General features: G+C 46.9%; 1 protein-coding gene across 3 annotated transcripts; it reads right to left on the bottom strand.

Annotated features, from left to right (window-relative positions):
- Positions 1-1,607: 1,607 nt before the first annotated feature.
- On the bottom strand, positions 1,608-12,324 carry MLF2 (myeloid leukemia factor 2). 3 transcript variants are annotated; one of them, XM_044449744.1, is made up of 10 exons: positions 12,274-12,324; positions 11,956-12,114; positions 10,456-10,528; positions 10,223-10,349; positions 8,414-8,449; positions 6,020-6,073; positions 4,663-4,788; positions 4,197-4,356; positions 3,864-4,104; positions 1,608-2,238 (listed from the first exon to the last, which is right to left on the bottom strand). In XM_044449744.1, the coding sequence occupies exons 3-9, from the start codon at positions 10,503-10,505 to the stop codon at positions 3,926-3,928; spliced, it is 732 nt and encodes a 243-aa protein (XP_044305679.1). In that variant the 5' UTR covers positions 10,506-10,528; positions 11,956-12,114; positions 12,274-12,324; the 3' UTR covers positions 1,608-2,238; positions 3,864-3,925. The 3 variants fall into 3 exon arrangements, with proteins under 3 accessions (XP_044305679.1, XP_044305678.1, XP_044305680.1); XM_044449743.1 differs by lacking the exon at positions 12,274-12,324 and having other exon boundaries at positions 11,956-12,266; XM_044449745.1 differs by lacking the exon at positions 12,274-12,324 and having other exon boundaries at positions 3,939-4,104; positions 11,956-12,266.
- Positions 12,325-14,603: the final 2,279 nt, after the last annotated feature.

Raw genomic sequence — 14,603 nt, 5'->3', positions numbered from 1 at the left:
TAGTAAACATTGCAGAATACATCAAGTGATTGAGAACAATTACACAAATGTGCATAGTTGTAAACCAAGCTGCAGAATTTGGGCTGCTTGGCAATAGCATTAAAAATATTAAATCACACAGTGCACAGCACACTAGACAAAAGCATCATTTCCCACCTTTGAAAGTGGAACACTGCACTGCAGAACCTGCAAACACTTCACTCATCCACACCTGTGAGGTGCTTTGCCAAAACAGCGCAACTCTGTGCATGTGCAGTGTAGGTCAGTCTTGTCCAACCTGGTGCTCTCCAGGTGCCACTGCACTTCAGGTTCTATCAGCCCAGTCAAGAATGATGGGCGTTCTAGACTGGAGGACTCTAGTGTGGGGAAAGCTTTCTGGAGAAGACTGCGCAGCAGCTCCGCCTCCTCAAATGGCCAGTTATCATAAGGTTTTGCTGAGCCTTTCCTCCTGAGACACAGGGCCAGGGCAGGCAACACAAACCGTGCCAGAGACCGCCATCTGGGATACTGCTTGCCTTCCAGCATCATGGAAGCAGCCATGCCTGACCTTGCCCTTCCTCCCAGGGGACGTTGCTCCTTCTCCTACCCACGCCAACCAAAAATTTGCTGCAGGTGACTGCTATTCCGATACTGTTTGAGTCAGGATATGAAACTTCAGATCCTGCAACACTTGGAAGAGGCTCCTGGGCCAGCCCATCTGCTGCACCAGCTCCTTTCTAGTCTGGCGGCCATGCAAGGCAGTCTTTCCCTGTGCTCCAGTCTTCCTTTCTATAGCCATCTCCTCTGAAACTTGCTCAGCCTCCACCTCTCCCAGACTCGCGCGCCCTCGTGGCTGGGTCTTGATCAAATCCTTCTCTAACGTCATGCCCCAGCAACATGCACCGTGAACCCAGCCAACCTCACCTGCTGCCACCATCCGTATGTGGAGATCTTGGTGAAGGATCTGATGAAACGAGGGGCTTGCCCTCACTCAAGATGGCCAACCAGAAGAGAATGAGCATGAGACAAAGCAGGGTTCACATCTGAAGGCAAGGTGTTTGTACCAGATTTCTGAACTGTTCCATGGGAGTCAGGTCCCGCTTGGAAGGAACCATTGGCTGTGCCAAGACAGTCCATGGTTGCTCACTTAACCAATCTGTCAAGGCTTCTGCCATGTTTTAGAGCACGGATGCAGTAGGAGACTGCTGCTGGAACCCGAGGCTTTGTAATAAACAGACCATAAATGAAGAGGATTTTAAGCAATAGCTTTACAGAACTTCTCCACGTCCAGCAATGCCTGAGCAGAAATGTATTCCTCATGAGAGCTGATAGTATGAAGACAAAGGAAAAACAGGCCAGCTTCGTCTTCATCAGCCCTACAATAGCAAGGCCTGAGGATTCAGTGCTACTCCTGTTCTGCTAAGGATTCCATCTTGTAAACAGTTACAGACATAAGGAAGGAAGAGTAAAGACTTTTAATAAAACTAACCATACACATGAGTTGTCAGACTGATTGGTTCAATAAGAGAAGATGTGGACTTTGAGGCTGCGTGTTTGAAGAAAGCCAATAGCCCTCTGATTTCCCTTGAGAACTGGAAGACACAAAAACGGAGCTGGAGGCCAACCTGTTGCTTTACAGGTTCCATTTCTTTATTCAATTCAGTAAACATCTAGTTACAAGTTTCACAAAATCAAATTTTATAAGATGGGGAGCTGACAGGGTTGGGGCAGAGAGGTAGGCCTGTTTGGTTTGTCTACACCTCACCCGATCCCTTGCACCCCTTCATACATGCCCCGTTTTTCCGGGGCAGGCAGACTGAGAGCAAAGGTGACCAAAGGTTATTTTCCAAGTGCTTCAGACTAATAGCAGATCAACAGACTTCGTTACATGGTTGCCACTTGAGGTGGGTAGATAGATTAAATATAATTTCCAGAACCAGCCAAACTTGGAGTAGGAAATACAGAGGGGATGGCAAAACTCCAGGAGAATATTCCTGCATCCCCCCAAAAACACGAAGGGGAGGGATTGGGGAGCTCAGTGGGGGGCAGGGAGGAGTTAGAGGAAAAACAAAGTAAAGCAGATGTGTCATTCATGGACAAGATCCTTCATGTTCCCCTTGGCCACCTGCTCTATACTGTGCTGAGAGAGTTAGTCGCTTAATTTAAATTTTAAGAGGGGCACAAGGCTAGTATTCAACTTGAGGAAGGTCCAAGAGATGTTTTGTAGGGGCTTCACCATCAGAGTTTCACTGTCTGTACCTGAGTAAAAGGGTGGAGAGGGAGAAACAAGAGAAATCAGAAAAGGAACATGAGGGAAATGCAGAAGGAACAGCAAGCAAGAAAAGTAGAACATTAATTGCAAAATCCCTGTGACTGAGATCTCATTGACACAGTCAACCAGTATCTGGGCTGAACTATTTAAGACTGCAGGTTGGAATTTTCCTCCTTGCAAGAGGTTTCTTTCACACAGAGAACTGCTATATCAGGGAGAAAATAGGCTGGATGACTTCTTGCACATCCTCTATTTTCCACATGGAGGGATTTTGCTGTTGTTCTACAGAGACATGCAATCTCCCAGCTGCAGTCTCAGATGGCATAACTCATGCACGAGTCTACCAGCTCAGTGAGGAAGAGGTCTCAGTTAGTCTCCACTAAATGAAGGAAGCATTTTCAGCCACTGGAGCCAAGTAAGAGAGTGCTTAATTCAAACAAAAACTAATAGCAGGAACTAAATCCATGTCTGACTTGCTTTAAACCACTCAGATGGCAAGTTTTAGACACAGTGCCTGCGCACCAGGCCCATGGTTGGGGGGCATTTCTATGCCACAGCATCCCTCCTGCCCTCCCCCTGGGATCAAGGCTCTGTGAATAGGGAGTCTGCCTCTTCAGAGAAACGCCTTAACATACCGATGCTGTTGTAATTCCAAGGCTTCAAAAAGAGAAAATTTCAAACCACTTTAACCACTATGTACTTTTATTTCAGCCTTGCTGAAATAAATATGGAGTTACCTCCCAATGTGACTTAAATTAGGCTGCAATTTTGTAATGTGACTGTGCCCTTAGAGTCTTCTTTTGCTTCTATTATCAGTAATTGTAGCTACAGAAAACTTCGCCTTTTTGGATGGTGAACAACCCTGCATGATAAGAAATACTTCTGGACAAAAAGCATACAATTTAAGTCTCGTGTGGGCACATGGCTCTCCTGCCTGGGAAAGACACAGAGCCTCTTGGACCTGTTTCTGACGGCTTTGCACTGTGTTTTTTAAAGCTCTATTTGAAGGCTGCCTTTCTCCATACTGCTCAGAGGCCATTCAGGATTCCCAGGTAGTCCCCCGTCCAGGCACTGCAGGATTCCAGCGAGTTTAAGAAACAGAGCTATGCTAGGAGCCAAATGAACCCTACACATTGTTTTGAATGTTTTACTAAATTTTAAAAAGTGTCCCTCTCCCACACACAAACAATCCCCTGCTCTCTTTAATTCCCAGAGACTTTCTCCATCCAGCAAAACAGCAGTAACTCTTCCTCTGAAATTCTCACTAGTCTTCCTATTACTAACTCCCCCTACAGTCTAGTTATTTGCAGAAGCCCCATTAGCTCTTAAAGACTCTTGTCTGCTCTGCCAGCAGAAGCAGCCACTTTAAGGCCCAGCTGTACATGTCCAGTGCAGTGTGTCCAGATGAACAGCATGTGTATGCAGAGACGACACAGACACACATCCCCGGAAGGAGTATGAGGGCACTGCTGTGGGGCGCCGAAACAAGCCAGGCCCATGACCTACTGAAAATGTGGTTTGGATTGCCAGGTTGTACCTCCCTCATCTGAGAAGCTCGGGCAACATACTCGGGGGCACAGCGTGCATGCGAGGGGCAACAATTTAGACTTACAAGAGCATGAAGGTAGATTTGGGGGTGACCGCATCGCACCCCCCCTTAAGTCTGCTCTGGATTCACCAGTCATACCGGCGCGACTGTCTGGTCGGAGACTCCTCAGGTCCCTGAATAGCAAGGCGGGTCCCCTCAGCCCTGCGACTGTTGCTCCCCTCGTGACGCCTGTAATCCAGCCCTCTCTGTGTCCGGAAGCGGGATGTCTCTCGCCTCCACTCATCATCAAATGCTGCCGCATCGCCTGGGGAAGCAAACGGGAGGCAGCGGCTAAGCAGGCGCCGCCGCGTGGACTGCGCCCTCCCAGAAAAGAGGGGCGCTGCGGGGAACACTCACTCTCATCCAGGTTGATGTAGTCTTGCCTCTCCTCCTGGTCCCCCGTGCGATGGTTGCGTGAGCGCTGCATGATGTGTGCACGTTCCCGGATGTGGTGCCCAATGGACATCTGCTCCAAGCCGCTGTCAGAGTCTCGCACTGTCCGCCTCGTCTCCCGGATCTGAGGGCAAAAGGACCGGCCCTTGTTAGGGGTGTGGGTGGCAAGCTTTACCCGACGCTCCCTTGAAATTCAGTCTTGTCTAACTGGACCCCATCCATTTCCTTCCAGTTTCATAGAACAGATGTTGGTTATCACACCCCACTGCCCTCCCCAGGGAGTCACCCTCGCTGGAAAACATCTCCTGCCTCAGGGATTAAATCTTGCCGGCTGGCTTCAAGTCTCCGTTCAGGCCTACCTGCTCTCAGGGAAAGCAGCCGGCCATGTGGCTTGTTAAAAATTCTAGGCAGGCAGCAGCCTGCTTCTCACCCCACCAGGTGCAGAGCGTGTCTCCGAGGTCTCCTGGTAGACTTTGGGGCCATCCCCCAGATTCGAGTAGGATATGACAGTTGAGGAAGTGAACGTCTGGCAATTGGCACCACTCGTCATGTGCTCCTAGAGGTGTGTGAAAGAGCAGGAGAGGTGAGCTACCTTGTATCTGCATCCATCCATTTGACACTGAACAGAATAGTTCCTACAAATGCTAATTTTCTGCCTCCTGCCACCAACCCCTGAGAGTTTCTGGGAGTTTCTTTCTGGCATTCCCCCAGGAAGGGATGACCACGTCCCCTTAGCTGTTCCAGCATCCCTACGGGGGAGAGAACAAGAAAAACAATCACAGGGAGATGCTGGCCCTGCCAAACTACTCTGCTCTACCTCACTCAACGAGGGCACACACAGGGCTACATCCCACGTGGACGAAGGACATCAACTTCCATACCAAAAAGATGACCTTTCCGAATTGAATAAACTGCCAACACATCCTTTTTACTATTCTTGTTATACAGTTTTTACTGTTTTGCATAACCCATGCTGCTTTTGCTCATCAGGGAAGGGGAAATGATGCTCCACCACTGGAAATTTTATTCAACCGCCCCCCCCTCCCCCGGCAGGCTTTCCAGAAGGCATTTCCTATGCTTTTGCAAGCCTACCTTCACAAAGCAAGAAAGAGCTAGACACCTGCCTTTAAAAAAGCCAAGATAATCAACGTTGTATTTCAAGTGTCACATTCTCCACTTCCCCGAATACACACTGCCCTGGGCTTTATCCTTGCAATACCCACAGCGGATGGATCAAGCAGAAGCAGACATCTACCCTCAATGTAGCAAATTCAGAATCATGGCCACAAGGCCTCCTCCCGTGTCTACAGATTGCACAGTTCCGCAGTAAACATAACCAAACAGAGCCCAAAGACAGGCAGGACTAAAAGACAGACAGCCCTGCCAGCTCTGGCCAAGAACTGTGCTTCTGTTGTATCTTGTGCTCAAGTGAACACAGGCCGTATGTTTCAAAACCCCCACCAAGGCAGACATTTCCACATTAGATGCTTAGTGTGAAAAAGCACCCACTTTCTAATCACAAAGTGCTTTTTCAGTGCCTGCGTTACTATATCATATGACCCGGTTAGGAAAGCATTAGCATCTTGAGCCAGCTTTTTGGAAGGTTGCCCCTCTCAAGAGAAGGGATGAAGATCAGTCTTCTCCTTTCTCGCTAAATATAAACAACACTTAACTCCGCATGCACATCTCCTTTCTGGCCAAATGGCATCGGCCACTGCACTGCATCACCTACACTGGTGCCTGGTCCGACGATACAAAGAACAGTGGTACCCGAAGAGGAATCTTACCATATTTCCAATCATGTCGTTCATCATTCCAAACATGTCCATAAAACCACCTGCCTGAAAAGAGGAAGAGAGCTGACATTTGGGGGCTACATGAGACATAGTAAAAGGAAACTGTAGCACAGCTGACCGTGGGATGCCAGAAGTTTTAATGTAACACATCTGGAAGACTGCAGGCTGGGGACGGCTGACCTAGCAGAATGAACTGAGCCTCTGCATCAGGCAGAAGCTAGGCTGTTCTCCAACTCTCATTACTGCACCATACTAGGGATCCCCACAGTGGCACCTGGGGGCCTACACCTCCCTGCTTCCCTGACATTTTTAAAATCAATGTTAAAAATTGATCTGGAAGACGCTGCAGCAAAGGGAAATGATGATCTCCAGCACAGCCTTGAGTTGCCCACTACAGGCGCGGATGGCTGTAGCCCAGCACTTCATTGTGAAAAGTGGCCAGCAGCCCAGAAAATAAGAAAGTATTCTGGGGGCTGCAGCAGGTGGCAGGAAATATTGGCTGGGGGGGGGGGTTGCCAGGAGCAAGGGGGTGTTTTGAGACAAGAGGAGGGTGAATTAAGGTGGTTTGCTTTGAAATGGTGTTTCGTGGGTGTGTGAGTGGACGTTTGGGCAAAACTGGCAGGAGCCAGAGGTCAGATTAGATGGCCCAGGAGGCCCCTTCTGACTCACTCTGTTTCTATGTTTCACCTGTGTTTGTGTGGGAGGGGGGTGTTTCCATATGTGCATGGCTTGAAGTTCCTGTGATCATAACCAATTATCCTTCTGGGAAATGATAATTGGAGTGGAAAGATGTGGTTCAAAATAATGGGTCTGCGCTCTGGAGCTCTGACACTATTCTTAGGCCCTTGAGTAAGTTACTTTTCTTTTACCTCACAAGGCAGGCTTTTGGGAAATTGGTATTTTGTGAATGCCACAGTGTATCTGGCCCGCCATTCTGTGAACAGCAGCCATTTGGCAAGAGGTGCCCTCACTCTTTCAGAATGCCAAATATGCTCATCAGCCAAAAATAGTTGGGCATAATCCAAATGCACCTTTCTAGACTAACTACAGCCTCCCTGCTTTGCTTCCAGCCTTGCCTCCAATGAGTTCAGGGCGATGCACCAGGTTCGTTTCTCCCCTCACCCCACCCTGTCTGTCCTCACAGCCACCTGCAAGATAAGCTAGACCCAAACAGAGTGAGTGGGTCACAGTCATTTACTACACGTCATGCCAAAGCAGGGCTTTAGCCCCAACTTTGCCCAGTCTGAAGCCTACAGTCCATCCTTCACAACACTCAATAGCTCCCATTCAATAGTTACAGTTACTACAGCTGATTTGGTTAACTAGAGTTGCAGTTTGTGAAGCTGTTACTTTACCAGAGAAAACAATGAAAGAACAGGGAGAGGAAACCCATTTTAACCATTCTTTAATGCATTTTAGGACAACTAATCTAAATTAAATTATTTTGAGTTCATGTCCTCATGCATGAGATTCCATTTCAATTATACAAACATTCACATTAGGCTAATTGTTCCTTGTCCTCATCAGAGGAATAGCAAAGTCAGCACAGCCAGAACTGCACAATATCCTAAGTATTCAGTATTTTGCACCAAATAGCCAACACCATGTTATTCATGGCAAAAATATATTTCTAATAAACCCACTCACCAGCTGCAAAAGCCCCCGGTCAGCACCATGAAACAATTTCCTCCTTACTCAGGAAAGGAAGAGTCTTGCCCCATGCTTTGGAGCAGGCAAGCAGCAGCAAGTCAGCCCTGTTGTTTCTGCCTGCTCCAAGGCACAATATAACTTGAATGATTCCCTTCTCCCAAATTTCCTGCGAATTGCAGGAAACCTGCCAATAAATCAAACCACAAGCCTGCAGACCCTGGAATTATAACCACTGCCTCCCTGGCCAAGCCCCTAAGCAGTTTGCCCAGTGCCCATTGGACCTGGGATGTGTCCTTAAGACAAGGACATTGAGGCTGCCCCGCCTACTACTTCTTTCCAAGTAATGCAACTGGATGCTGTCATTATCCAAACAAGCAGCCTGCCCTCCTCTTATCACCACCAGGCTCTTGAGTTCAAAACCTTCCCGTGATAGGAAATTTATGTTCTTAATGTTTTCACTGGAAGCTTCTTGTTTTTCCCTCTTGTTTCTGTCTTGGACAGAGATGATAGAGAGGACTCCTCTAATCCCCTTTATCATGGCCTTTTTTTATCTCTGAACTAAGCCGCGTAAGCCTTCACATTCTCTCTTCCTGTGGGGGAAGTGTGCATCATTATTCTCATCCCTGCAAACTTAAGACATTCTTTAACAGAAGAAAACTGGGCTGCTGCTGAGAGGAGCAGCTTCCAGAGAATTGAGAAGATAGGTATATGTGGGAAGAAGATATTAGGGCTTACCATTCCTACCATCCCAAAGGGGGAAACAGTTCCTGCCTGCAAAAGGACAAAGGCATACACAGCAATTAGTACTCTACCCCTCTGCAATAAGCTTCTTTTCTCTAACCTGCCCATGTCCTGGAAGAGAAAAGAATGGAGGGTTTCACTATTCAGTTAAGAGAAGATAGATGAGAGATATTCGACTAACAAGACCCAAATCTGAGTTGAAATCCCTAGCTGCAGCCCTCTGCATCCCTACACGGAAGCTAGTGTTGCACTAGTGAGTATAAAGAGACTTATACCCAACCGACTAGGCCTATGCTTGCTGCCTTAGCTATGGAAAAAGGAAGATGAGGGGCAACTCTGGGTTTAGTCCCAAGTATTGCCTAGGAGACAGAAAGAAACAAATGTGTTATCAAACCATTTTAAACTGTAGGCAAAATATGATCAGATTCAACATATGTGGAAGAAGAAAATTGCCTAGCAAGTCCAGTAGTGTAGTCACATTTAATTTCACAATGGGGAATTCCTCAAAGTTGGAAAACTATTTAAAAAGTTAACTCCCCTGCAGTAGTCTGGAGGTTATTTAATGACAGTAAGCAAGAACTATAGAACAAAGAACTATAACCCCCTGGTTAGACAACTCATACATATTCTAAAACAATTACAGTTTAACTGTTCTGACAAAAAAGTATCAGGTTAATTCCCTTGGGAATGCTAACCATGCACTGTGGATAAAACTCTTGTGTCCGACAGCAGATCCCTCACAGCAAAGGTTGCATGCCTGCACCTTCCATCCTCCGTGAAGCACTGCAATTGCAAGTTGCAATTTGGCCTAGATACTTGTCTGCATGGACACATGCCAAATTGCAACTTTGCAGCCCATTGCTATCTTTCTTTCGACCATTTCTTTAACCTGGGTATGTGTAGAAAGCAGATTTTTATTTTGCGGGGCGGCGGGGGGGGGGGCTCATGTGGCCCTGGGGTGCTCTCGGTTTCCCAATAGTGGATAACGCAGAGGCATCACCCCCACACACAAATTTCCCAAGAATCTGTAAAAAAGGTTGCCTCAGAAGACACCACCTCAATCTTCCAAGCAAGATCCCCAAAGGGTCTTGCAGGGTGCTAGAAAGCCTCAACTGTCGCTCAGTTATGCAGCCAACCTGAAGTGAAGAGCACCTTGGGAAGAGACAAGCCTCAAGGAAACCCCTGGCAGGGATGGGGTGGTGGGGAGAGAGCCATAAGACAGGATTTAAAGGGATCAGCCTGCCTCCCTGCACAGGGGTTTTGCCAAGTTTTGAAGTGCCCCTTTGCACTGTTTGCAAGGGGGTGGGAAACCTTTCCCAGAGGATCTCAAGTACACTCTGGCACTTTGGGGCACCTGGGAAAGGCAGTTCCTCACTAGTCCCTCAAATAGAGCAGTAATGACTCCAACATCACTATTCTTCAGGTCCCGTGTTGTTCTCCTAAGTATTTTATAGAGATGTTCTTTGCTGCTCCTTACTAGTTTTATTTTAAAGTGATTCTAGGCATATTAGGTTGAGGATTTTGCATGTAACCTTTCAAATTTTGAGACCTTCTTTGAAGATTTTGGAGTGCTAAGGCATAATAAACATATTTAATATAAAGTGCAAGTTACACAGTTCTTCAGTTTCCCTGTTGGGCACACACAAATCACCATGTGCTTCCTTTGGTCTTAATGACAGAACTTTTCCTGAAAGATGACAAGCAATGGGGAGACCAAGGCAAGTATCACTCAAATTTCTTTGCAGCTTTTACAGCAAAGGAAAAGAAAAAAGAAAGGAAAAAAGACAAATAGTCCTTGTTTACCGGCATTCTTCGGCTGGTTTGACGTGTTCCAGGTATGGTTCCATTGCCAATGCTGAGGAAGGGACTGTAACCAAAGCCACCTGAGAGCACGCGGTTCACATGCTGGTGGTGGATGGCAAGAGGGTCCCTGAGTAGGGAGAAGATATGTAAGGGGGCTAGATCCTGAAGCCGGGCACCCCAACCTTAGTCCCCAGCTTCTTTTCCAAGAGGCAAGGTCTGGGGGCTGTACTCACATCACAAACATCGGATCCTCTGGTTCTCCATCTCTCATGAACCGGAACATAATTCTCTCAAGTGCAGGGTGGGCTGTCCAGAAGGGAAACAAGAGGTGAATGGGAGTTTTATGCCAGTCTCTCTTCACACCGTCATTTTCTGCAATCCTATTCTACTTGCCCTTGTCCATGTTAAATGACTCCGCTTGACTATTACTGGTAGTTACTTTCCTATGGCAGGCTTATGCAGCACCCAGCTCATTAGACAGTTCAGGGATAAATGCCAATGCCAATAACCATCCTCCAAGTTCCTACAGCTGTTACTGACTTCCCACATTCAGAAGCAGAGCAGCAGCAGGAACGCCTCAAACACGATTACCAAGAAACACTTGTTCTGAAGCCCAGTGTAAGAGGTTTTCACACTCAGCTAATCAATCAGTTCACCCCCTCCCCTGAAGTTTCAGCTTCTACCTTTTATTCACACTGTAATGCATAGGTTAGAGCACCCAAAGCAAAAGGTTCCCATACTTTGAATAACTATGAGGAAGTAGAAACCTTTGCAAAGGTAGATGCTTTTCTTATATCCTTCACACTAAGCTCACACTTTTTTCAAAACTGTTAAAGGCAGAAAACTTGCTCTCCTTTGCACCTGTCCCCACTGTAAGTTTTTAAGCAGAGATTGGACAGCCACCAATTTGGTGTGCAGTAGCAGTGGCCTTCCTGCATCAGCAGGGGTTGGACTTCCCCATCCTCCCCACTCCAGACATTGCAGTACAGCTCCCATCAGCCTCAGACAGCAAGACTAATGGTCAGTGACAATGAGAACTGTAGTCCAAAATATCTGGCAGATGAATTCTTGAGGTCTCTTCTAACTCCAGGTAGCTCCATGGCAATCCACTGTCACCTAAATGTATCTTCAGGTGCTAGACATCACATCTGTTCTCCAGATACCTGGACCCTTCCTCAATGCAGATGGCAATTCATGTAGCCAGTGCACAACAGCAACACCCCCTCCCCCAACCGAGAGCTCCGTTGCACACATTCTTTCACTCCTAAAGTTGACCACAACTCAAGCAAGCAAGACAACCAACCCATCATTACCACATCATTACCACATTTAACAACACAGGATACAGCAATAAAGGCATTATTTTCTACAACAATACACCCGGAACCAACAGCTGCACAACGTATTATCGGAAGAACACGGTGTAACATTGCAATCGCATCAAAACCACTGACTACAGCGCATCGCATCAATAACACCTGGCTGCCCTCTATTCTCGCCATACACGCACACCGGCCTGCTGCATCGCCCAACTTCGCTCTCCTAAAACCAAAGCCTTCCTTTCCCAATTCCGGAGGGCGCGTCCGCTAGTAAGGCGCCCCAGGCCGAAAAGGGGAGGGGACGGATCTGGACGCCCGGCTTTGTGAGCCGGCTGTCCATCTTTCTACTAAGCTGTCAAGGCAACTCTCCCCCCTCCTCCCCATCTCCTCCAAGCATCCCACAGGTCTGCTCACATCTCTGGCCGGATCCTTTGTTGCTGCCGTCTCCTCTTCTTGCTGTCCCGGAATTTATTCCAGCCACGAGTCCTGAAGGGAATATTAATGCTGCATCCCTTCTTCCCTTTCTTCCTGCCTGCCTCCCCACACAAGATGTTCTTTGTTGCAAATATGCTGCTGTAGGGGAAAGAGGAAAGGAGAGGCTCTTTGTTCCAATCCTCCACCCCAACAACCAGCCCGGCCACCCTCGGGCCACGGGAAAGGCAAATCAAGTTGCGCCCTCCCTGCAAATCCTTCTTTTAGGAAAATACGGGTACTGTTTTGGGTCTCGCTTACAGTTAAAGGATATTTTCCCTTTTCAAAGAAAAACCACAACAAGGCCCAAACAGGATATGATGTCAGAAATCCCGCCCCCCTCGCCTAAGCTCCACCCCCAGGGAAAGACTTACAGAGTTGGATGGTTGTTTTGAATGCAACGGGTTGATGGTTTTCCCAGCTGCAGGTTGCTCCGGTAGCGAAATAAGGTAGTTTGCTAGAAGATGTTCGGATATCCACCCCGCCCTCTCGTTTGTAGCTGATTGCTAATGATTTCAAGAGAGGAAAGTGCAGGAATGCAGCGAATATTCATGTATGGAAAATACCAGCTCTGGGCTGGAGCGAACTGACGCAACACACACATAAAGGCATCTCAGAAATAGATCCGGTCTGGTGTATGAGTTTCTGGACTTGGCTTCCTCTCCAAAGTCTTCAGAACATAGATGTCATGCATCTTGTACCTATTGCACAGGCATGTCCACTCAGGTACTATGCAAAACTAGGTGGCAGAGGAAACTGACTTTGAATTGTAATAAGATGAATAGTTTTTTTCAAATCTGTTCTAGACTTTAATACATTTGCATTCTGTGTTTGTACTAGAGGTAAATCTTTTTAATCCTAATAAGCTTTGGGGGCAGGCTGAATGTTAGTGACTTGCCCAGAGCAATCCAGCGAGGAATGGTGGGGCAGCCACCCCTGTGTGCACACACGTGCATGCATGCACGTCATCATGTCTGAATGAGGCAGTGAATTAAAGACATTCTCTTGCTTCTCATTTGTCTCCATCTTCTGTATGATTATCGACGCAGAGAAATCTTAACAAAGCAACCCTATACATCTACTGTAAATCTGTATTCAGTTTACTGGGGCTTCCTCCTGAGAAAGTGTATGAAGCAGTTTTGAGCATAACTTTATGCGAACATGCAGAGAAATAAGTCCTGCCCTCAGTAAGACTCATTTTCGTGTAAGTGTGCCTAAAATTGATCTTTTTTTTCTCCTCAATCCTTTTCCTTCAGATAGTTGTACAGCCCTTAACTTCACAGCCCCCACAACTGCATTCTCCCCCATTCACCGCCCCCCCCCCATAATAACAATGGACCACACTTCAGGAATGTCATACACTACCCCCTCTCCACTCCAGCACAGGCAAAACAATGTGAAACACCACAGGGCTGGCATAACTCATAGTCACAGTGATCTCCCACACACTATATGGGTAGACAGTGTACTTGTTTTGCATTAGCAAGGTGATTGTTCACAAATCATTTTGTAAAAACTTTTTTTTTGCACTTAATAAGGCCTGAACTAGAAAAGCATACACTATGTCATTGCTGCTTCCTGGTGTTTGGGGTTAGATGTGCTTGTTACCCAATCATAACTGCTAAAATTCTGCATTTCTCTATGGGAGTAATCAGTGCTCCGGCAGGGTAGAACAAAGAAGAGGTTCTCAGTAAGCCTGAAAGCTCCTTTAGTAGATAAATGGCCACTCTGCACTTATCTCTATGATTAGTACAGTTGCCAAAACGTCCATCATGATGGCGACTTCATTGGCTAAGCACACGGAAAAGCAGGCTCCGTTAACCAAAACGACTGGACAGAACTATGCTTGAACATTTTGCCTTGTACCTTTGGTTCTACAAAAGGAAGACCCTTGCTTTTTAAAATCTGAATGCTGGAAACCTAAGCTGGGACCTGAGATGGTCATTTGGGCACTGAAGCCCCTTCATTTATGAGTTGACTCCAGGTACAGCAATTTTAACTCTGCAAGGGATCTCGAAATGGTTGCTGGCAGTGCAGCTTCAGCTTCGCTCAAGTGAATAGGGAGAGAGTGCCCTGTTCCTGATCATGATAAGAGAACTGCCAGTAGTTGCCAAAGCTGCAGTGTGCACACGAGAACAGCAGAGGTCTCTGCACCCTCACGGAATGACGCCAGGGCATCTGCTGGGCCCGCAGAACATGAAAGGCTTGCTGTTGGTCGTACACTATAATTTTCATGCCTCACACATATAAAGCACCTTTGAAAGACAAACAACATGTTCTGCTAATCATGAAGGGTGTGTCTCTTTTTTACTCCAGTGTAAGCGTTGCAGCCCCAGCTTGGATTCACTGTACTCTGGGAGCAGAAGGTTAAACATCTGCCCGATCCCTGCTTGAAACAAAAAAACTCTCCACTGATGGAGATTTTCCCTTGCAGTAAATGTATACAAGCATATAGGAAGCAAGATGGTTTTAACCCAGGCAGATGTTTCAACCAATTTCCAGAGAGACTATTTGCTTAGTATGTTAGTTTATTGCAGTTAGAACAACTGTCTTGTGGCATCTTAAAGACTAACACATTTATTCTGGCATAA

Source organism: Varanus komodoensis, unplaced genomic scaffold, assembly GCF_004798865.1.
Source record: "Varanus komodoensis strain SLA01 unplaced genomic scaffold, ASM479886v1 scaffold60, whole genome shotgun sequence".
Taxonomy (NCBI): domain Eukaryota; kingdom Metazoa; phylum Chordata; class Lepidosauria; order Squamata; family Varanidae; genus Varanus; species Varanus komodoensis.
The sequence above is the reverse complement of the archived record's forward strand: the minus strand, read 5'-3'. Positions and strand labels throughout refer to the sequence as shown.